General features: G+C 44.0%; 1 protein-coding gene across 1 annotated transcript; it reads right to left on the bottom strand.

Moving 5' to 3' along the window:
- Positions 1–1,395: 1,395 nt before the first annotated feature.
- On the bottom strand, positions 1,396–23,328 carry Cmas (cytidine monophosphate N-acetylneuraminic acid synthetase). Its single transcript, XM_041639921.1, has 8 exons — positions 22,998–23,328; positions 11,287–11,429; positions 10,981–11,136; positions 6,816–6,949; positions 5,285–5,379; positions 4,833–5,004; positions 3,808–3,961; positions 1,396–1,979 (listed from the first exon to the last, which is right to left on the bottom strand). The coding sequence occupies exons 1-8, from the start codon at positions 23,249–23,251 to the stop codon at positions 1,789–1,791; spliced, it is 1,299 nt and encodes a 432-aa protein (XP_041495855.1). The 5' UTR covers positions 23,252–23,328; the 3' UTR covers positions 1,396–1,788.
- Between the last annotated feature and the right edge of the window lie 1,791 nt (positions 23,329–25,119).

Below are 25,119 nucleotides of genomic sequence, written 5' to 3'. Positions count from 1 at the left end.
CCTTGCTGTGAGCACCCCCAGATCACACTCTAGTCCACATTTAGCCTTCCTTTCCAGACACTACTAAAGTGCCTCATCCGTGGCATCTGGTTGCAACTGCTTTGGCAAGTTTGAGGCTCTCAGGGTGACCCTGCGTTGTCCTGTTCAGACAAGCTCCAGAAGTCTTACTTCCGTTGTCTAACATTTGTCTGTTGGGAGAGGAGGAGCAAGCTCTTGTCTGCGCAGATGAGCACACTACATCTTCAGGCAGTGGAAACCTAAGTACCAGTTTCTAGAGTGAAGCTGCACTGTCGCCCCATGGAGTCTGGAACAAGGACCCTAGTGTACTTTATTTTCTCACACACTAACTAGCTCCCGTGGGAGGATGTGTCTGAGGAATGAGCAGTTTATGCTGATACAGACTGAACGTGACAACAGACTAAATAAGGGCACTGTTGAAAATAACATAAAGCCTTGACTATTTGGAACCACCCACAGTAATCAGAAGCCGTCGTGGCCAGTGTTTGAACTGAAGTTGTTTTTTCTGTGGTTAGCATGGAATACCTAGAAGATTCTGCAAAAGATAACATCAAATGCTCGAACAAGGGACCTAGAAAAAACGGGTGTGGACCTGGCAGCATCAGACTCGAAACTTGCTGTCTGAACAGGCACAGAGGAGAAACTGAGGCATGCTATCTTGACTTACCTTGTGTGAGTCAAGGTTTCACTACGGCACTGAACTCCCAGGGGCTGGAGAGTTTGGCATGCGCTACCACACCACCTAGACTGTCACCTAGCAGGGGTCAGCGACTTCACAGACAGTCCAAGGCTCTGGCTTACTGCAGGAACAGCCACACCACACAACCACAGAACCAGGACCCACCACACAAGCTAGGAAGTCAAGGTCAAGGAAATGATGATGAAGGTGCCTGTCTCTTCCTTCAACTCATGCCTGCCTTCTAGGGACAGACTCAGAACTGCTGCCTACATGCAGTGAGCATGAAGGGCCTACTTCTAATCAGTACTAATAGGAGTTTCTTTTTAATGGAGGCAAGAGTTGCAAATGTTCCATAAGCAACATTTCCTATTTATTAAGTGTCTACATTTATGACTCGTTCTTGAAATTCAATAGGGACAATCTGGGTTGGCCACAGGGTCACAGTGAAAACTAAGATTAGTATATGAAGGTAGCATTACTTCAGCCATGGCTGCCAATGGTTCATTCTACCTTCTCTAAATCAATACATGACAGGCAAAAAGACAAGAAGGGATTTAGATGTCTGCATTTATGTGTGTGTGTGTTCTCTGTGCATGGATACACAAAGTACAGTCCTCATGAATCACTTGCTTCTGAGCTTGCATAACTAGTACGTAAAGAAAATGCCTAGGAAGTGTCTTCTAAGAACAAAAACTTCATTGAGTTTGTGAACTTTATTAATTAACATGGGGTGTGAATTGCCAGACACACTGCCTTAAAATAAATAAAACCTCAGCATCATTAAAACCACACAAACACAGTTTGACAGGATACAACACAAAGTTGATTGTTTATGCTGTCTGACTTGCATTTTCTAAGAGTCTGCGGAACACTAGATCAATCCCTCAGTAATCAATCACCTTGCACCAGAGGAAAGCAGACATAATTATCTTGTGGTCCTGGAACAATGATTTGAGAAAAGTCTTTGAAAAGAGTCAGGTATCTCACACATCAGATCACGCGTCTGCGAATTACACCGTGGGATGTGACCAAAGCCAAAGCAAAGTGGCTGAAGGAGCCTACATCCCTGCTTCCCCACACGACACTGATCTCTACTTTTGGCATGAGTTATTAACCTTCTCTATCATGAGGAAAATGTGCTCGGCGAACTCCCGGATGGCGCCCCGGCCACCGCCGCATTTGCATATGTACCCCACAGCCTTCTGGGCCCCGGAGCAGGCGTCAGCAGGAACGGCGCTGAGACCCGCTCTCTTCAGGCATTCTTCATCAGACACTTCATTGCCTGCAAGCGAGATGAACATCATTCATGTATGAAAGAGACACAGAATGTTCTAGCTAAATGATGCAAACGACAACCCATAGGTGACGAGGACACCAACAATCCGATAGAACAAAACAACACCTGTAGGCACAAGTGAGAAGAGGGCTTTCCTTGAGCAATTCAGAACAAGTTCTTACCAGCTATGGAGGGAGAGTGGAGTATATATTCCCTTTACCCAGTGTGTATTATAATTATCAGAAATTACACTTTTATTATGAGAGTTGTTGAGATGTAAGCTTGAGCCTGCAATCCCGCTGCCGTCCCATGCTGAGGTCACAGGCACACTCCAACATGCCTATTACAGCACTGATACTGTCAAGAAATCTAACAAGATTATTTTTTATTTCATGTGTAGCAATGTTTTGCCAGCATGTATGTCTGTACACCACACTCACGCAGGTCCTGTGGATGCCCCACGAGGGCGCTGGATCCTCTGGAACTGGACTTATCATTGAGAACTAAACCTGGGTCCTCAGAGAGAAGAGCCTGCACTCCTAACCTCTGAGCCATCTCTCTAGCCCTGGCATGTGTTTCTATGCGCCCATTCCAAACACTGCTCACATTCTGAGGTAAGATTCAGGAAGTCTAGGGTTGCTGTTGTCTGGTATAAGCCATGTATATCCACAATAGGAACATTTTCTTAAATGCAAACAAAGGACACCACCCGGCACGATTATCACTGCTCCTCTGTCTTCTGGAGTCTGCCTCTAGGCCTCTGCCTACATAGATGACACATTTCCCACACAATGTGAAGCCTTCTGTTTATCTTTGGGTCTTTTTCTAATGTTTGTTTAATTTGTTGAATATGTAAGGTCAGTCATATGAGAGCTCCCTTGAGGCCTCACGGAGAATGGGCACAGCAGGGATCCTATGTATTGCATGGCTGCTGCTTCCGACAACAAACTACATTTTTCTCTATATTTGGTTCCAAAGCTATTCCAGCATCTCAAGACCATGGGCTCAGGCAACTGTGAGGCTGGTGTGGTCTGCCCGTATGTACTTCATGCATGATCTGTAGTTAGTGTGCACCTTAGCAACTAGTCTGTCTGAATACTTACCATGCTGACATCATGGGGTGGCCAGCTCTGCACACACAATGTTTATGGTTCCTTGCCTGCACTGTGGGGACCCGCTCTGCACATCTGCTTAATAGTAACCTAAAAAGTCTCAGACATATCTGAACATGCCGATAAACACAGATGTCAGCACAGTGGTTAGCATCCACTGTGTGCAGGAGCTGCAGTCTTTGGCAATTTAGGCAGATTCTTTATCTCCCCATCATTGGCACATTACCCCAATTTCTGTCTTAAAACTGGAACTTGTAAAAAACAAACAGTAAAAATTGTTCTGGTGTACTAGAAACTCCAGGTGCTCTGCTTCAGTTGCATGAATCTCGGTAGCAGCTCTAAGGCACCGTGTACTCCCAACACTCCCTGGCGTGTGCTGGGAAACCCACACTGTCATGGCAGCCTTCAGAATAGCTGCTTGCTTGCTTATTTATTTATTTATTTATTTGTGTGTGGGGGGGGGAGTAAGCAGGTGCTGACCCTAACCCTGTAGAAATTAAAAGGGTAGGGCATTTTTCAAAGGTCAGCTCTCTCCTTCTTCCACGAATATCCTGGGATGGAACTCTGGTCACCTGATTTGGCAGTGATTGCCATTTCCCACTGGCCCAGACTATTCTAGTACTCAGCTCTGCAGTTTAATGGACATTCATTTCCCTACAGTCATTTGGGGACTTTTCCTTCTGGTTATTCTGACAGGATAAGCAGATCTGCAAATGACCCACCGAGATAGGCCACTTCTTTCCAGCACAGGCCCATCTCCTTCCTCCACTCATCCACGATGGCCAACTTGTCTGACACACTGACTTCCATTTTGCAGTCCAACTTTAAGGCAGAGAGTGTCTGCTTGGAGCAGGCCCTTTCTGAGATGAGTCTCACCTGGAAAGGAAGAGGGCCATTAGAAGGGAGGAAATCAGATAGGCTGGATAAGAAATCAAGCTGAGAAGACTCAAGTCACAGATGAGTGGGCCTCTGGCTTTCTGAAGGGCCAGTTGGGAAAATCACAGCAAAACAAAGCATGCTTGACTTCTAAGGCCCACTAAGGTGACACACAGCTGCTCAGAAGGAACGTCCACCTCATGCTGTAGAGCATCATCTAGCGAAGATTTCTAGTGAACTGTAATTATTTAACTTTCTCCCTCCCGAACTGTGGATTGAATCCAAGGTATCGTGCAAGCATGCGAGGCAATGTTTTATCACTGAGTTACATCTTCAGGGCCCTCTTCATGTTTTATCCTGAGACAAGGTCTTGCTGAGTTACATAGTCAGTTCCTCAATTCATGATTTTTTTGTTTTTGTTTTTGTTGTTGTTGTTTGTTTGTTTTTTGTCTCAGCTTCCCAGTCCCTGGGTTTCAGGTCTGTGTCAGCAGGCCTGGCTTAATCTTTGTTTTAAGAAATTCAACTATACATTAAATGATTCTGAATGAACAATTTCATTCTTGTGCACAGGTCAGGGTTAGAAAGTCTACAAGGTGTCTGCCCTGTCTAGTTGTCAATGAGAATTAAGGAAATATATCTCATTCCAAGGTTCTAAGGAAAATGAAGAGGTGTGTTTAGAGTATGATTAGATAGATTTTAACGAACTGGAAAATCCCCTTCATCTTTCCAGTGTCAGAGTTCTTTAAGCATACATCAAGCAGTACTTTGAAGACTTTATGTAATTAGCAAAACCTTAAATCTCTTAATTACTGGGATGTTTCTGACCTTGAATCACATAGAGTACATACTGCTACATCCAGGGATCGCATACCTCAATGCCACTCTTCTTCAATAAACTTATGCCAATAGCATCTTTTACATCATAAGATATTATTTCTTTTTGGTCTCCTGATACATAAATGTGGCCATTGGTGAGACATCCATCAATATTGCAAACCAAAAGTTTTATCTCCTTCAGTTTCTCTTTTCCAAAATAGCCAAATCTAAAAGAAACCAAGACAGACTTCTGAGTACAAACACGTACCCTTCATGCTGGCCACGGCAGCGACAGCAGCACCTGGTCACTGCTCAGCCAAACCATGCAGCGTACCTCTTAGCTTACAAGTCATTACTTATAAGTGTGGTTTATATGCACATTTCCCCATTCAAAGAAACCGAGTCCAAATACTATCTCAAATCAATGTCTTCAAGGCTGGTTAAACATGCTGAAAACAGCTCTGTGTTCCAGCCCACAGCTACCACAGGCTCTTTTCCTTCTTTTACCTCAAAACTCTTTGCTCTGCAATCGGCCAATCAATGTCCACGTCTATGTCCACACTATGCTCAGCTCGCATTTCATAATATGCCATTTTTCCACCCTAAAGATAATGGAGATGCTGTGAGTGTCCTGAGAGTCACTTATGTATATGCAGCGTAGATTTGGGGTGCATTATTGAGAAAACAGATAACCCACTATATCAGCAACACACCCGCAGTGATTATTCTGAAAACAAAGTTCAAGCCAAACACGTGGTTTTTCAGATTCTGTCTACCATGCCCGGTCCCTGTCCCCTTTAAAACAGACCTGTCTTAACTGAGGTGGCAGAGACCCTCCCTCCAGCACTCTGACACAAGAGCAGCGGCTCCCTCTCCACAAACCTCACTCTCATCTTCAGCAACATGTGACTTTCAGGTCTTTGGTCAGGGCTGGGGTGGACACCTGCAACTACAGCTGCACAGACTGCCTCAGGTCCCAGGGTGCACAGCGCATGTCAAGGCTGAGGCAGTGTCTGGGTACAGGGCAAGAGTATGACCGTTCCTCTGACGCTGTATCAATGAGCAGCCAAGACACTTCCTCATTCCTGCTCCCCAGGCCTCTGATCCTAAAATAAGGGCCTAAATTTCAACAGGACTATTTCTGTCTTGAATTACTTCATTTATAAAAATTTATTTCTATGTATATAGAATGTTTTGTTTGCATTTATGTCTGTGCACCACATGCATACAGTGCCCAAGGAGGCCAGCAAAAGGTGTTGAATCTGCTAGAGCTGGAATTACAGATGGTTATGAGCTGCCATGTAGGTGCTGTAGGTGCGGGGAATTGAACCTTGCTCCTCTGGAAGAGCAGCCAGTGCTCCTAACTTGGGTCAGCTCCTCATTATTTTATTTCAGAGCTCTGTAAGGTAGGGTAGTGTGACCACGTTTCTCAGCAACTGTGCAGATTGCTGGGGTAACCAGAGTGTTGTCCACAGCCCACACATGGTAAGAGTGCTTGGCAGCTATAATGAAAGTAAACCAATTTTCCGGTCTGTGATCTAAGAAGGAGAGACGCCAGTCCCCTCCTTTCAAAACAAAAACAGCGAGCACGCCCATGGGGCAACAGTCACGGTGACACAGAAAGAGACTTAGAATTTGGCCTTCCAGAAAACCAGGTCCATGCGCACTCAGAACCACTGAACTGGTTGTTTTCTGTTTTAAAGTAGTAGAAATGACTTAACCACACAGCCACAATCTAATTGTAACCTAATGTGGACCACAAACAACCTGCAAGGCTTAATGGGAACAGTAAGACACTGTCAGCTCTCAGCCCTTACACCCTCGTTAACTCAGCAGTCCACTGAACAGACTCTGCAGGTGTCCACTGTGAATTCTGAGGATGACCTTGGGGTAAAGCTGCAGGACCAGGACAGATAATAACCCCACCTTTCCTCTAGAGCTGGCACAGCCGCTTCTCTCCAGAACTCCCAGCACAACACAGAGGATTGATGTGGATATAATGGATATACATTATAGAGGATAAAATGGATATACAAACCTGTAAGTAACCCATCTCTATCAAATGTCTTTTAGCAAAATAAAATGAGCCGTTCTCATATAATTCTCCATCCCAGTCTTGTCGACGAGGCCGCTTGGCTGGATTCAAGTTCAGGGGCTCAGTCACTTCACGAACTAAAAGCAAAAGCTACAGTGGTCTACATTACTTAGAACAGACACTGTTCACTCAGTAAAAGCACAAATAAAGACCCCTCAGAATGCATACATCTGCATCTACATAAGCAAACGGTGCTACTTCTAAAGCAACAATTGCTAACATTCTAATAATTTGTATCTACTTGTAAATAGTTACTATCAGAAAAAGTACATCATGAAAGAATTCAGAGTAATTCAGGTTGAGGGTATTAACAGAAGTACTGTGGTGTTGGGGGCATGCAGGCAGCCTTCAAACAGTTCCCAAAGGGGGTCTTGTCATAAAATATCATTCCATACTTGACCTCTTTAGTCCATTCCTCGGTATTTCCAGCTCCAGAAATACAGTGTGTGTGCATTCATCTAACATGGTCAGAAAGTGTTTTCATAGAGCGATTGTGGAAACCTAAGGACTTTCCCATTCAATCACTGGCTGTAATCCAGACTGGCCTCAAACTCTCAGCCGGTTATGACCTTAAGCTTCTGATGCTCCTGGTTGTACTTCCTGAGTGATGGAACGACACGACAGGCATGTGCCAACATGCCCAGTATTAGCAATGCTGATCTGAACTCAGGGCCTCGTGCATGCTAGGCCAATACTTTGCCAACTGACCTATACTCCTAGCCTATATCAAAGCTTTATTTATACCAGTGGAAATTTGTAAATGTTTTTATTTGGTGTTTAAAACATATGAACCACAAAAATAAATATTGATAATATAGATAATGAAAGCCCAGCAGTGTCAACATTAATCAGTACAATGGGTGGAACAGTGGAGCCTGGCTAGCAATATGGAGGTATCCTTCCCCCTCATTGCATTTCCCCAGATTCTGCATATGAAGATGTGTTTGGGGATACATGCATGTGTATGTATATTTGGCAGTATATACTATGTGCATGTGTACATGTGCATGTTGCTGTCACTTCAGAATCCTTTACTTTGGCATGAGAATGCTCCCATGACTAACCTCTACCCATTTCCCTCCCTAACCATGTTCTGGACCATCCAACTGGTGTCTGACAAAGTAGGAAAATCCAGCAAATATGTTTGAATAGCCAATGGCAACACTTTATAAGCGCCTGGAGATGCAGACGAGGAAGCTCTCCCCTTCAGGGACCTTGCAACAGAAATGTAGACAGGCAGCTAAAAGTCCAGGAGACTCAACATGATGGGGCAGAACAAACCCTTCTCCCAGGAGACACTTTATGGAGTATAAGGGCAGGTGAGCAAGCTCACACTGGGCACAAGCAGAGGGAGTCTGCTGTGTGAAGACCTGAGGGAAGGTTCAGATTCATAGATGTGTACAGACTGTAAGGTACGGGGAACACACCTGTATCCCAATTCTTCCCATTGCATGTTCTACATGGGGTGGGGGCAGGTGGGCGGACTAGAGACTGGGCAAGAGTTTCATAGCAGCAGAGGGCTGTCATCTCCTGTCCTACAGCCCTGTGTGATGGCTGGCGTCTCCTGTCCTACAGCCCTGTGTGATGGTGTCTCCTGTCCTACAGTTGTGTGATGGCATCTCCTATCCTACAGTTGTGTGACGGCGTCTCCTGTCCTACAGTTGTGTGATGGCGTCTCCTGTCCTACAGACCTGTGTGATGGCATCTCCTGTCCTACAGCCCTGTGTAATGGCATCTCCTGTCCTACAGCCAGCCCTGTGTGATGGCGTCTCCTGTCCACACAGCCCTGTGTGATGGCGTCTCCTGTCCTACAGCCAGCCCTGTGTGATGGCGTCTCCTGTCTTACAGCCCTGTGTGATGGCTGGCGTCTCCTGTCCTACAGTTGAGTGATGGCGTCTCCTGTCCTACAGCCCTGTGTGATGGCTGGCGTCTCCTGTCCTACAGTTGAGTGATGGCGTCTCCTGTCCTACAGCCCTGTGTGATGGCTGGCGTCTCCTGTCCTACAGTTGAGTGATGGCGTCTCCTGTCCTACAGCCCTGTGTGATGGCGTCTCCTGTCCTACAGCCCTGTGTGATGTGGTGTCTCCTACACTGTCTACAGTGGTTGACTGGGGGCCAATTGAAGCTACGAGACCTTCCCATAATTAGCACCATACTGAGCAGTGGACTGGGATTCCAGAGTGAGTCTAGTACAACTTCTCTCTGGACCACCATATCAGCCCCTTATCTCTGTGTCTCAGAGATGGAGGTAAGTCCTTCCTGAAGGAAAATGTGGGTTCCAGTGTCTGTGGCAGGTGCACAACATGCCAGGAGATGCCCAGAGAAGCAGAAACAGGAAGGTCACATTCAAGAGGACAAGCAGCAGGAGAAATGACTCAGCGAAAAGAGCAAAAGTGCTGAAATTTGCACCAAGAACTTTCCAGTAACTGCCATATATATACTAAAGACGTAAAAGAAAGATCTTGAAAATGCATAAGCATGGAAATTTCAACAGGGAATGGAATTCCCCAAAACAAACTCAAATATGCAGACTAGAAATACAACAACAACAACAACAACAAAAACCCTGAAGTCATTCAATGATTAAAACTGGCTGAAGAGAGTTAACACCCTCAGGCCAGCTGGGATTGCTCAAAAGCAGGCAGAGAAGTAGGGAGAGCAGAGCAGACTGGGAAACACAAACCGGAAACTACTCAAAACTAACAGAATGGATTCCAGACAGAGACAAAGAAAACACTGTAGAGCAAAGCAAGGCCAATGTCTGGGACAGTTTCACTGCTGCCGGCAGTTTCCAGCCTACTGTAAGGGAACTAAGAAAACACTGCCACACAATGGGGGGAGAGAAGACACGGACTTTGTGAGCAGCCCGAGGAAGACTACGTGCTACACTTGCAGAAATAACCATAGGATGGTGGCTGCACTGCTGAGAGGGAAGTGTGGAAGACAGAAGACAGCACCTCCATGACAGCGCTTCAGGAGGAAACACTATCATCTCATCTCAACATTCAGTAAGTATATGATATTGACAGAAACCGTGAACCTTAATTCACACTGAACTGCAGAAGTGCAGTGTGTACTTTTCCTTCTATTGGGTGTGTGCACAGGGCTATGATGGTCACACATGTAAGAGCACATGTGTGTGCATGTGGGGGGTGGTGCATAGGAGTGCAGGCCCACCCAACATTTGCCTTAGGCATTTTCCTACAGTTCTCTGCACTTCATGTTGTACAGCTGGGTCTGTCAATCAAACCCAGAGATGGCAGACTGATGATGCTAGCCAGCCAACTTTCCCAGGAATCCCCGTCTCTCTTTACAGGAGGCTGCCACACCCACCCATCTTTACACAGGTTTTGGGGATCAGTTTGGCATGGTTAACACCTGCAGCCTGAGCGGTGCTAGGACCACCATGGTGGAGTGCACATCTACTCTAACAAGGACAGAAAGTGTCACAGAAAATGTGACTTACTGATTATACAACTGACACAGTTAGCAGCTATGATTTTATAAACACGAAATGTAACAGAGCTCATCAATTACCAGACTGGTTTAGACACCATCCACCTGCAGCATTCTGCTTCCTGGGGGCTCCGAAGAGTACATGAAAAGATGAAACAGCAGTGCCCAGCACTAACTCTGGCTTATGTGAGGCGCTTGCTCAAGCAATCCCCACTTCCTTAAGGTGGACGGCAATTGCTCCTGTCATCTCTTTAACCTAAAATACTGAGCTTATTCAATGGACTCTCACAGCACACCACCCTCAACACTCTGATGTCAGGATTATCCGTGCTGCACGAATTCAGTATGGAGGGTTGGTGTGGCTTGGTGTTTATCTGACAGGCCAAGAACCAACACAAAAGGAGCTGGTCTAAAACCTAACGAGTTCTGCTTTGCCACTAACAGAAACAGCCAGGATGTCTAAAGAGGCGGGGGCTGAGTTAGTCTGGTTTTTACCATGTTGCTTTATAACAATGTCTAGACTGGAATAACCTGCCACTGCCTCTGTGGCTGTGCACCGAGCACTCTCACTGCTCCTTCGCTCTCCTACTGCTAATGGTGCTACATCACAAACCAGAACAAAACCTGACTTTCAGTACAGTGAGCCGAGTTACCTCCTTTCTGAATTTCACTCCACCGAAACTGATGGCGCCTCACAACGGAGAAGACAGAGTCATAGCCTTCTTCTCGGATCATCTCTGCAACTTTCTGAAGGTCCGTGGGATGTAAACATGGAGACGTGGCTTGGATATTCCCCACAATGTCAACCTCTGGAGAAAAACAAAGACAAGCTGTTGCACCCACCCAGTCCCGGTCATCATGCGATACTGAGATCTTAAATGAGATGTTAACCCACATCTTGTGTAATGGTAAACATGGCTACAGATCACATACAATGTAAATCTAGTAGTCAGACTCACCATTGTGATAATTAAGGAATTCTACGATGGCGTCTAGTGAGGTAGAGCTGTCTTTGGACGTTTCAGAACTTCTTCGATGAACCTGTGCCCCAAACTGTTTGGCCACATTTTCAATTTCATCATGGTCTGTTGAGACCCACACACTGTTTGGACAGTAAAAAGAAAGTTAAATATCCAAGTCACCAGAAGAGACTGCCAACAGTAAGACAGAGCTCTGCATTAATGCCCGCAACCTGGTGCTGGAAAAGCTTTTGTGCAATTACAGCAATATTAATCTAGACGTCATGGTCCGCGCATGGACCCTCAAGGCTCAGGAGCAGAGTGGGGGTGGAGGTGATGTTTCCAATATTCACACCAGCCAAAGTCACATAGGAAGACCCTGTTTCAAAAACCCACCAACAAAATAAATAAAATAAAGATACAAAACAATGTCAAAATAGATGCAATACACTGTCATTTAGAGAGCTCCAGATTATAATTCTATGAACTAGGAAAAAGTGAACTCAGTGTTTTGAAGATGGCCACAGAATAAGCAAGATAGCACCAGAAGTCAAATCTAAGGTGAGTCGAAGGTGATTCTACTTTATAGTGCCAATTTAAACACAAACTATCTTCCATACAAGACTAATTCATGTGTAGAAATAAACTTGACAGCTTAACTGTGATAGTTTTAAGCTTAGAAGAGAGTAGTGTCCAGATGTGCGTGCACAGGGATCAGAAAATCCAACTTCATTTTTAAGACAGTGAGCAGTGGATACCCGAGCAATAACCACTGATGATCTAGACCATGACTGTCTGGGTGGGGAATGTCTACCTGCAGTCACCACAGCACAGCTGCCTGTTTGATTCTGTAAGGCCAAGACAGAAAGCAAAGTGCTTCTCTGTAGGGCAAACTCTACTCAAGTCCTGTTTCCGAGCCTTCACAAACTCCCATTCCTAAAAATAGAAGACGTAAATATTACTCGAGTCACAGTGTTTTAATAATGATTGCACGTAGATTTTTCAAGATTTGCAGTCTGTCATGTGCATATAGTCTTTTCTTTCCTTCCCATTCATTGAGCATTAAGCAAGAGAAAAAGAGTATCCATGCCATATGTCCAAGGTCACCTAAGAAAGTAAGGAAAAATTCCCAACCTCTGGATTTCATTTATCAAGTCCAAACATTCCCTTCAGCATTTGTAGAAAGTGGATTTAAGGGCTGGGAGATGGTTCTGTAAGAGATTGGGTTTGCTATACAAACATAAGGACTTGAGTTCAAATCAATAGCCCGTATGTTAAAACAGAGCCAGGTGTGGTTGCAAGGTGAAGAACAGAAAGAAGAGGGTGGCAATTGATGATCGCCAGGCTAGCTTCAACTCAGTGAGAGACCCTGTCTCATGGAATAAGGTAGAGAATGATACCACAGGACTCTCCTCTGGCTTCTGTGCACTGCCTTCCATGCACATAACCCCCGCCCCCCCCCCCCCACACACACACCATAAAGGCACACAACTGAGGATTTAAACAAAAGGAGAAGTGTTGTGAGATATTTGATTACACTGTGTAAAGATATGTCACTGTGATTGGTTTAATAATCTCTATGTAATTATTTGGGAGCTGGCTTGCGGGAGAGAAAAAGACGCATTCATTACACATGGTGCCCAATGTGGGTCTCCAGATGAAATGTTTATCTATTATTCTTTATCAATAAAAAACTCAGGCATCAGATATTGGGTTAAGAACCTGACTGATTAGAAAAGCAGGAACGAAGCAACCAATAACCTCCTCTCTCCTTCCTCAATCCAAAAAAGGGCTGAGACTCTAAGTTCCAATCCTACTACTTTCTGTGTCTCTCTATCTGTCCTCAGTTCTCCAAAATCTCTATGGTTAATTTTGGTCAGCTAGTAGCTTGCACTGTCCTCTGATTCAAAGTAAACTGTATAGTCAGTCTTGGGGGGTGTCAAAATGTGATCAAAATATTTCACAAATGGTTGAGGGTATAGGGCCAGAAGGACAGTGAGGAAAATTAAGGCCACATGTGGCTAGTATAGCAATGAATTTATGGGGACATGATTTGTTACAGCAATAAAAAACACAGATTAAGATTCCTCCAATCTCAGGAGTAAACCATAAAAGAAGTTATTATCAAGAACAGCCAGATTGTTCAGGTTGTACATAAGCAGGGAACAATAATAGTTGGTCTTTAAAAGGTAGCAACAGTCCTACCTTTAAAATGATGAACTGATAAACATGTCTGGGAGAACTCTCAATATGTAGAAAAAGGTTTTTTTTAAATATTGAAACTGCTGAACTTTTTCCAGATGATTCAGAATCAGCTTTGTTATTCATTCAATTACAAGAAATAATCAGAAACAGAAATGATCTCTTGTATGTATAGCACATATCAGATCTCATACTGGTCTAGAGGGACCTCTAGCACAAAGTAATGTTTAAACTGATCAGTTATTGGTAGGAAATATGCAAACACCATATTAACAGCAAAGATTTGAAGAAAAGTTTCTCTATCGTGTAGCAAGAAGGCAAGGAAACGATAAGGGAATGTCTTACTTGTTCTCTGTGTAACCAAACTCCACTACCTGCAGGAAGTAACTCAAAGGTTACTCAAAAAAAAAAAATGAAATTTTGCAAATAAATGAGTTTCATTTTGCAGAGATTAGAAAATGAAAACATATACACCATACCATAGATGCATATTCAGTATTTCAATGGGCAACTGCTCTGAGTTCTGAAAAGGCTGATTCTGTAATTATACACTTATTAGAGGTTTATGGCCATCACGGGGATACCTGTACAAATTAAGACTGACAATACTCCAGCATATGTCTCTAGTAAAATGAAGGATTTTTGCATATTATAACATAAAGCATTTTACAGGTATACCACACAATTCCACAGAGCAAGCAGTTATAGAAAGATCTAATCAAACTCTAAAAGATATTCTTAATAAAAGGAAAGGGGCAATAAATACCCCAAGAGATAGACTGAACAATGCTTTATCAACTTTAAATTTTTAAAATGCTAATGAGAAAGGAATGACAGCTGTGAAGAGAAATTGAATAGTAGGAAAAATCCTGCTGAGTTAAATCAGTCTGTATACTTTAAAGATGTGTTGACCTCACAATGGAAACCAGAATATGCATTGCAGAAGAGATTTTGCTTTTGTTTCCACAGAAGAAAAGCTATGGATACCATCAAAATTGAAAGGATTAGATCTGAACAGAAGAGACCTCCTGATTAGAAGAGATAATAAATAGTTCATCAAATAGCATGACCATTCAGTCTAAACTAACTTATAAGACTAACAAATGCCTTTCATTTGATCTGATATAAGCTGCCAAAAGGAGATTCCCCAAAGTTAGGGTTAGGCAGGGTTTTGTTTTTGTTTTTCTAAGAGAATAAAGACATCCAAGTAAGGAATCTGAAGACCACTGGAAAAATGAAATATCTGAAAAAAAAGCATGAATCATCCAGAGAAAATGTCCCAAGGAAAACAATAAATGGCCTAATGATGCAGCACATCTCCATTAGAATAAAGTTTCATAAACCTTCCCAAATATTTATCTCTGCTCTTCTCTTTAGACATAAAAGGCGAATAGTCCTTTTGTAGTCCCTGTTCAATTAAAATTTAAAGCTAGCTTTGGGGTTGGGAATGTGGTTCTCCCCTTCTTTTAACCCAAGCATGTTTGTTAAAGGAAAGTCCAAAATATATTGTCTCATGTCAGAGAAGCCACCTGGTATGGAACAGAAGAAAAATCCCAATTAAGGAACTATTCGATTGCCACTAATCTTACAATCCTTTGGTTTTACTTTGACTCTTTAAAAATTACCTTAAGGTATAAATATTATCTCAAATTTTATAAGATATATATATATATATATGTATGTATATATATATACATTTAAATTTTCTGTCAAGATATTAATGATCATATAGAGTACTAACTAATTCTAGAAAAAGGCTTCATCTAGCTTCCTGTTTATGATTTAGGGTTTGAGTCTAAATCAGGTAACTAGGAATCAAGTTTGTATACTCCTAATGTACTTAACAAATTGTGGTTCTTTAACCTGAGATCTGCATATGACATTTAAAATGTTTAATTTTTCTGCAATGGGCCATCACCATTCCTAACAATGACCTTTGAAGTCTCCACAAGGATGACTCGACCTGGACTGTGGTAACGCCACTAAGCTGGAAAACACCACCCAAAGATCAGCTTTGGACTGCAAACTGCTCGGGGTTATTTCAAGATAACTAGCCAAGATGGTCCAGCCTCAAAGACTGCTCCAGCCAGGACTTCAGATAAGCCCTGCTGCACTTTCCCATCACACAGAGACTGAACAACAGATAGCACTCTCGGGACTTGACCATTATCTCAATTTTCTCAGGGTCTCCTTAAGATGCAGTCACCTCCAGACAACAGAAACCAGTCCAGAAAACATGACACCCACATTCCCAAGAGGTGGGATGGATGTGTTTTGGTTGTTTGGTAGATATGGATGTTTACTATTCTTTAGGTGGGTTGACTTAAGTTGTTAACGGTCATAGTCAAGGAGGAAACTAAGCAAAGAAGATTAGATTCAGGGATCTCATTCTGAAAAGAAAAGGAGGATATAGGAATAATAGGATAAAAGGTAGAATATAGGATCCACTTTTAAACCAAAAAAAAAGTAACTATTAGTCTTAAGTATTTTACACTGGTATAAATTTTTGCATATTGATACAAATGTAAGGTTATTCTGTTATACTGTATATACATATATATATATATATTTCTATTCTCATTTAAAGTATTTTTGTATATTGATACAAATTTAAGGTTATTTTTGTTAAAACACACTATACATATGTTTATACTTTTGTTTAAGGTATTGTATCTGTACACCTCAATTAACAATGTAATGTAAATTTCTAGTTCTTGAAAGTTATTATTAAAAATTATTTAGGATAATAAAGAAACACAGGTTAGTTTTCAGTGACTTATAACAATCAAATTTGTAGTCATGTTAGGTATGTTTTCAAGGTCTGAGATGTATTTTAGATAGATAGGTGGTCCTCAAACACTTCAGAGATCTACAGAATATGGTATTTAAGATGTTTTAATAACATAAGGCTTTTCATGACTATGAGACACATTTGTCCCTGGCATCACCAGTGTACTTCAGAGAAAATTATGGGAATTGAAGAAACTCTATATGGAATTTATTTTCTTTGTGGCAAAGATTAGCACTGAGCAAAAAACTGCCCTTGCTTCAACTGCTGACAATATGCTCTCCAAACTTGACAAGCAGGGCACAAAAGGGACAGCTGAATTTTGCCACGATAAGGTAGGACAGTCCGTCAAAATTCTTGCTTCATAAAAAAAGTCTGTCAAAAACTATAGGCTTGTAGGCTGATGATGGATGCCCCAATGTGACAGAAGAATCTTGGGTGACTGGCTAGGCCGAAGACTCTGTAGTTTCTACAGCTTTAGAAGTTGTTTGTTCTGAATTTCCCCTTTACTCAGGTAATATTATATCTTTCTTGGGTCTTTGATGGGGTTGAAGGCTAAATGATTATAGTTTTACAGTTTTCCTTGTTATCAATTTTTTTAAAAAAAAAATTACAAAAGAAAGATGTAAAGTTTAAAAGGCTGAGAAACATAAAAGCTTAAGTTGTTTATCTAAGAAAATGTTTTGAGGTTTAAAAATATAGTTTTAGATTGGTAATACAAGTTATGATAAAAAGTGGTTTAGGTATAAAACTTTGGACTCATCAAGAAAAGAGAGATAATAGAGTATTTTCTCTGAAATAGCCAAATACAAATGACCTGGACATTGCAAATGAAATTCTTACCTGAAATTTGTTCTTATTGTATTTAATTTCACTATGACAGAGTTAACCCCACCTTTTTTACTTAGACAAAAAGGAGGAAATACTGCAAGATATTTGCTTACACTCTGTAAAGATATGTCAGTGTGACTGGTTTAATGAAAGGTTAAACAGTCAACAGCTAGGCAGGATATATTGGCAGACTTCTGAACAGAGAGCTCTGTGAAAAAGTAAGGGGGAGTTGCCAGCTGGATATAGAGGAAGCTGGACATGCAGGAGGAGAACTAAAAGTCACAAACTATGTAGCAGTGCATAGATTGATAGAAATGAATTAATTTAAGTTATAAGAGCTAGTTAAAAACAAGCCAAAGCTAAGGCCGAATTTTCATAGTTAATAAGGAATCTTGTCATTGTTTGGGAGGTAGCTAGTGGGACAGAGAAAGATTTGCTACAGATAAAGTCAGTAAGCCCCCATTTCTTTCTCTCAAAGAAGCCTGGTAACCAACTTGGCTACAGGCTAGTGGTCATGTCTTTGGCACTTACTCATGGTAGTTGATGCAAAGGAAAGGCACTCATGATTTTATTCTGCACTGTAAATAGTTTGGTGACAGATTATTTATTTACTTATTTATTATTTTTGGCAACAGTATATAACCAAGTGAAACACCAATGAAGGAACTGCACTGGATTTTGGAAGTGAAGGTGGAGGGGATGAACCAAATGAAAGCACACATCTCCTGGCATTTAGTTTACAGCTGAAGAACAACTGAGCAATGATTCATTCAACTTGGAGGTTTTAGAGATCTTTTTTTAAATGTTTGCAAGATAAATTAAAAACAAAAATGATGAATTTGTCGGCTTGTCTCCCTTTTATCTTTTTCTCATCCCTTTTTTTCTTGAAATGTGTTTCTTGATCTGTTGTCCCAGGCACCACACTGGACCCTGGGGTATGACAGCTAATGCAGGGCAGTCTCTTTTCTCAAACTCTTGGCCTTTCATTAGAGACGGGCCCATGCAATGCTGTAATTCCTGTTAAACTGTCAGAGAGGCATGAGAACCAACTAAGTAAGAATGCTCCTTCTAATGCCTTTCCTTTCCCCGCACCCTTTACAGTCCTTGTTGACTACCATGGGCTCGACTGTGTTTGATGAATGAATGAAAGGTGGGTGGTTTCAGCGCAGCGGCAGCTCCAGCACAATGGTGGTGATGACTCTGTACGCCTATGGCTAAAAGCATTAAATATAAGTCACTGCCGCAGAAAGAAGAGGGAAACTGCTAGTTTCTCAAAGCACTGAAACAGAAGAGGTAACAAAGGACTGCACACTGGCTCAAAGCTTTGTGCATGTCGTGTGTGACAGCAGCACTGGGGACAGGAACACAGCACATACAACGCACTTAACACAATGGTCCTCTCTACTAAAGGAACACAGCACATACAACGCACTTAACACAATGGTCCTCTCTACTAAAGGGACCAGGTGGACAGATCTCTCTTTGGTTGAGGGGTATCAGGAAATGGGCAAAAGTTAAAGATGAATAAGAATGACCAGACAGGACAAAAACAACTCCAGGAGAGAAAATGTCAAGGTCCAAGTGAACAGCTTTTGTCTGGAAGGAGTCACACTCTACCTAACTCCACACACAGAGCATCAGCCACGGTGCCTGTGCAGTTATTTTCAACCACAGAGTGTCATTTCAGGGGTGATAACAGAGCCCAGGGCCCTCACAAATCTTAAGTCCTCAGGCTTACAAGTGAAACAAAAATGTATGTTGATTTTCACCGTGTTGTACAAGATTCAAAAGATCAACCTGATCTCAGCTTTGCTCATACCACCGCTCATGCTTGGTTGAAAAATCAAGATTCTTCTAAAGATGAGAGGAATGGTTCTCTAGTGAACACGCTCACCCGCCTTTTGGGGGACTGCCAGCCATCTTAGCAGCAGAGTTTAGTAATCTGGAAAAGTTCTGTTAAATTCCATCATATACATGCAGGTTGAGCCAAAGCAGGGCCTTGAACAAAATTCCCAGTCTCCTCTGGTCCTGAAAAACTCACAGAAGGCTGCTGTAAGTTTCTACCTGCTCCTTTGCAAAGGAAGACAAGTGAGAGCTGCAGGGAGGGGGATGCTCCAAAGCCCTCCAAGGGTCCCACAGAGCCAGTTCAATTCCAGTCTATACATTTTAATTGAGGATCTAAGATACATGGGTCACCAGAATGAGCAGGGCAGTGTCTCCTCCTCACTGTTTATAATGTCCTACTGGCGAATGGCCACATTTCTTCATGGACAGTGCCCTGGCCAGTTTTATTACACACAGACTCAGAACTGAGACTTTACAGCAAAGGCCATCTGTCCTGAAAAACTGGCAATGCACAGTGTGTGGCCCCCTCTAGAAAAAGTCTGCAGAAAGCTGAAAGACACAATAAAGACATGCTTCCACTAACTGTTTAAAGTCAAAGGTCTGCAGAAAGCTGAAAGACACAATAAAGACATGCTTCCACTAACTGTTTAAAGTCAAAGGTCTGCAGAAAGCTGAAAGACACAATAAAGACATGCTTCCACTAACTGTTTAACGTCAAAGGGCTGTCAGGGCATTTTCAGGGTTACTAATTCTCAGTTTATAAGCAAAGGAACCATGGCCCAAGGGAAGTAACAGATTGGTCTATAGGAGGTAGGAAAATATATATACAAGGAAAACTCAGTGTTACACCAGGGCTGAGCACACATCATCTCCCTTAATCCTCAAGGAACCTCTCTCTCAGATATACATTCAAGTACATCCTGTAGGGGAAATGTTGGGGTACAGAAAGGCTATGGTATCATGGTTACCACTGTGGTCTGCACCACCCCACCCCACACTGCTGGCCCCAAAATGGGGCACACACGGCAAATACAGGACTACTGGTCAGAGCGGTCGGCAGAGACTGATGGAAGCAGTACTGGTCTATTGCCTTCTATTACCCAATTCATCCTGGCAGGTCCCTAGAGGCTGCCCAGAGGCAGCTCAAAGGAATACAAGTCACCATCCAGACCAGTAACGCCTCACATCGTACATGCAAAGAGGACTATATCCTACAGGAATGGAAGACCACGTCCTACACGGATGGAAGACCACGTCCTATACAGATGGAGGACTGCTACAGAGAAGCTGATTCTTCTGAAACTGATCACTCTTAAAGGGAGCTGTGTTGTTTTCTCACTTTATGGATGCAGTGTGCAGGGGCTGGGGCACACAAATGCCTCAGTGTATGCAGGAGTCTGTTCTCTCCTTCCACTGTGAAGATTCATTCTGTAAGGGAGGATTTTAAGGTTTATGAGCCCATCATGATCTCGCTGGAGCAAACAGTCCATTCTACTAAAAGTAATGCATCTTCTCAGGTGAGTAGGTTATAAGGGGGCCAAAGTTAGGAATGTGGCCTTAACTGCCAGAGACTATGGTCATGTGTGCAGAGGCTGGTGGTTCTCATGACACTCTGCTTGACATCAGAAAGGGACAGCATGTCCAGAAACAAGAAATTGAAAATTCTTGTGGCAGAGCATACCACCCCCAGGCACTACTTTAGGGTCATTACAATAGGGATATCTTCCGACACCACACATATGGCTGTGTTCTGCATGCTTCTCAGCTGTGGTGGTTACAGTTAGAAGAGAACTGGAGAGAAGATTTGTTCTGGCCCACTTTCTGAGGTCGAACACCGTGGCCTGTGCTAAGGCAGAGTATCATGGTGGGGAGGGCTCCGTGGAGCAGAGACACGACCCATGGCGGCCAGGAAGTTCGGAGACAGAGAGGGACTTGGACTACATGGTTCCTGGCACACACTAGCAGGTGTGTTTTTCAGTGTTTGTCTTACTTTATTCCCCAAAGAATTAACACTAAGGACAGCCTTGCCTGCAAAGGAACCTGTCAAAGACCAGCATCAGCCACATCAACTCCTATCTGTCACCTTTCTTCAGGTTTACAAGGACCAGGAATGCCTGCTGATGACTGCTGACATCTGCATGTCAAAGCATCCAGGGAATCGACAGGCAGGAAAATGCACCACCATCCAGTGCCCACTTGACCGGAGCTAAAGGCAGACTCCTCAGAAGCCCTGCATGAGCTTTATAGTGCCACCTCCAGAGAAATGGAACAGGGGTGACAATCTGCCATCTTCCACCTGCTGGCCTGTGGTCAATAAGTCTTTCTCTTCCTGCCAGTGTCTGTGGCTGCTGGTGGCTCTAGAGCAGGCAAGCAGGGCTGCAACTGTCATGATTCCATTTAGACTGGCTCCAGCTGGCTCAGGACAGAGCAGGACCGGTCACACAGTAGGTAGGCAGCGTTTGCTGAATACAAGATCTGTTGTCCTTAACCCTAACTACTGTACTTAAAAGACACCCTCTTTTGTGTATGTTCGTGTTTGTGTGGGTGCCGGTATGAGTGCCACGGTATGTGTGGAGGTCACAGGGCAACCTCAGGGATTGGTCCTCACCCTTCACCTTGAGACAGGATCTCTTCTGTTCTTCCCTGGATACAGCAGGCTGGCTGGCCCACAAGTTCCCAGATGCCCTTTCTCCACCTCCTGCCTTGCTGTAATTAGATGCATGCAAAGTCCCTACCTGGGTTTTACGTGGATTCAGGGAATTAAACTCAGTTTCTCAAGCTTGCAAGGCAAGCCCTCTACCCACTCTCCTGCTCAGAGACTGTGTATGTGTGGATATCTGCATGTGAGGGGAAGGGCCAGAGACCAGAAAGGGGTATCGGATCTCCTGGCACTGAAGTTTCAGGCAGCTGTGAGCTACCCAACAATGGTGCTGGGAGCTGAACTTGGGTCCTCTGGAAGAACAGAGCATGTCCTCCAGCGCTGGGCCATTTTCCCAATTCTGCCATTACCCTTTATGAGTCTACTTTAAAAGTCATTTCCTGACGTGTGACCTGAATCATAAACAATAACTTTGTTCTCAATCTACTGTCAAAATGACTTTGATCTGTCTTCCCTTGCATGAATGTAAGATTTTACTTTCCCACTGTGGCCTATACACACTCTCACTTCTCTGCAGTCTGTATTCTGAGAGGGTTAAAAACACAAAAACCAAAACCAAACCTGACCTCCATATGGGATAGAACTGTGCACGGGCCATCTTGCTATTTCTTGAGTACAGCAAAAAGTGGGGCTATAAAAATGTTTACCGAACTGAACCAAATCCCCAGTACTCCCCTATCTCTGCTTTGCACACTTCCTATTACATGTTATTTTCAGAATGCCAGCCCTATTTGCTTGGCTCCACCCAGAGCTTCCTTTGGGTTTAAACACACAGAAAATTAATAAATGTATACCTTCTGCTATCTCAGTTTTAAACGAAGTTGGTAGGATGAAAAATCTGCCTATGTAATATGGAGAATTAATAGTCTTCAGAATCAATCATCTTAAAATTCAAACCATTAGAAGGCAGCAATAAATAAAGCACAATTAGGCATGTGCGTTTAAATTTATTTTTGGCAAAGGATTTTATCTTCCTTCTTTGATGAATGGCATCAACTTGTAACTCCTGATCAATCTGGTAGAAGCCAAAATGATGCAGAAATAAAACGGCCATTAGTGAGGCCAAAGTTCAAGAGGTGGGTGAAAGCCATTCACACCCATGAAACAGTCATACCTCGTACACACGTAGGAAGCTTCCCGCATAGTGCTGACTCACAGCCTCACAGCTAGAGTATTTTTTTTTTTTTCAAAGGTGGGGGAAGACTCTCCAGGCTGTCAAGCCCCAACTCTGGACTCCATTCATGCATCTGCTGCCTCCCTGGCCTTGCAGCGCCCGACAGTCAGCGCAGCCCAGAGGTGACTGGTGCCCATCAGCCGGGGCCGTCCAGGGTCAGGCCTGGGGACCCCGACCCCCGACCCCCGGACCCCGCTCCCGCACATGCGCACCTCTGGAAGACCCCCGCATCCAGGGCGGCGCGCAGGACCCAGCCAATGAGCGGAACCCCCGCCAGGCGCTTGATGTTCTTCAGCGGGATGCCTTTGCTGCCGCCGCGGGCCAGCACTAGCGCCGCCAGATGCGGCGGCTTCTCCAGGCCGCGCCCCGCGCCCCGGCTGCGCTGCAGCTTCGGGGGCCGGCCCCGGGACGGCCGTCCACGCGGGGCGGGCACCGACGTGGCGGCCCCCTTCTCCAGCGCGTCCATCTTCCTCCCACGCCGCCGCCCCAACGGCTCCACATCCGGGAGCTCGGCACCGCCGACTCCACTCGGTACCGCCCGCCTGCTGTGGCAGCTGAAAGCCCCGCCCACGGCCCGCCCCGCCCCTGGGGCACGCCGGGAATTGTAGTCCGCTGCGCCCTCGCCCCGGGGTTGGACCGCCTAGGCAGGCTCAGAGAAAGAGAGAGAGGCTAGCTGAGCCCTCTCCCAGGTTCTGGAGAGGCACTTTGAGCAGTGCGCAGTAATGTTTGGAAAATTCTAAAATACAGGAGGATTGGTCCTCCTGCACTCACCCCGCCCCCTCTCGGTTCCTACTTCTTTTCATTCTCCAACCTCTCCTCCCTCCTCCTACTCCTTCCTCCCCTTCTTCCAATTCCTTCTATCCTTTCTTCTCTCTCTCCAACTGCCCCCACCAGTATCATCATTGTTGAGACTAGCCTTAAAGAATTGTTTAGCCCAGCCTGACTGTAGACTCCCTCTGCACGAACAATATGCCTGGGATTCAGAAGCAACCTACTCTGCTCCCAGTCAAAAATACTTCCATTTGCAGTGTGTGTGTGTGTGTGTGTGTGTGTGTGTGTGTGTGTCCGTGGGGGGTGTGCGTGCGTGTGTCTGTGTGTGTGTTCCCCCCCCCCCCAGCTCCTCCTAAATAAACTCAACCTACATTCTGCAGGTAGTTTGGGGCCCCTCACTGCTCCAATAAATCAGTAACAGTCCGTGAGGATGGAGTCTCTTCTCTGCCCCATTTTTCTTACAATCACTGTCCTCTCACCGGGCTAGCTTTTAAACCCACTTTATGACTTTCATTCACCTCATTATATAGGTCAGCCTGGCCTGGAACAGGAGGCAATCTCTTGCTGAGTCGCCACTCCCAGGGAATGAATGAATGAGATAAAGAACTTCTCCACTTGGAAATTGAGGCTCGTTAACATGTACCATGGAATGCATAAGCATGAATCAGTTTTGTTTTAACCTTTACATGTTAAACATTAATGATGTGTGATTCCCCTCTGTATGCTGTGAATAACATTGGCGAATAAAGGACTGCTTTGAGCCCCTAGCAGAGCAGAGCAGAAAGAGCTAGGTGGGGAAAACTAAAGTGAATGCTGGGAGAAAGAAAGAGGAGTTAGAGAGAAGCCATGGAGCCCCGCCAGAGACAGACACCAGAACTTTAGCTGGTAAGCCATAGCGATGTGGCGATACACAGACGACTAGATATGGGTTAAATATGTAAGAGTTAGCCAATAAGAAGTTAGAGCTAATGGACAAGCAGTGATTTAATTAATACAGTTTCTGTGTGATTATTTGGGGGCTAAGCGGCTGGGAACCAACAAGCAGCCACTCCTTCAACACATTAATCTTTCTCTTAGGCTCCTAATTTACCCCCTCCAAGAAATTACCTCATTTTAATGTCCTGCAGGTGCCTCAAGCTCAACATTTTAATCCATTGTCCCCTCCCACGCTTGGCTATTGTCTCTGCTAATTGAGTAACAGTGTTACTTTCTGCTGGCATGTCATTTTTACTAATCCCCTCTAGTGCAGTGCAAGCTGTTCCCTCCCATGAAAACTTAAAGAAAAAAGTTGTCTCATAAGTGTGTTTCTTTGGGAAACTACTGTCTCTCACCAGATGCTGTGCAAACACACATTCTTTGCATGGTAATGATGTGTGACCAAAGTTGGCCCTTGAACTTCCCGATCTTCCTGGACACAGCTAGAGTGTGGAGATAGGGGTTGTGAGAAGAAAAGATCCATTTCTTGCTAAGATGTTAAATGTTAAAAGATAGTGAGTCTGAAGCCTGGAGGTAAATGGGCTGAGAGATTTGGTGTTTTGAAAGGGCCAGGAGTCTGCTCTCAGT

This window comes from Microtus oregoni, unplaced genomic scaffold (genome assembly GCF_018167655.1).
Source record: "Microtus oregoni isolate MIOR12 unplaced genomic scaffold, Mior012 000002F_ref0000024, whole genome shotgun sequence".
Lineage (NCBI taxonomy): Eukaryota > Metazoa > Chordata > Mammalia > Rodentia > Cricetidae > Microtus > Microtus oregoni.
This window is presented reverse-complemented; position numbering and strand designations above follow the sequence as displayed.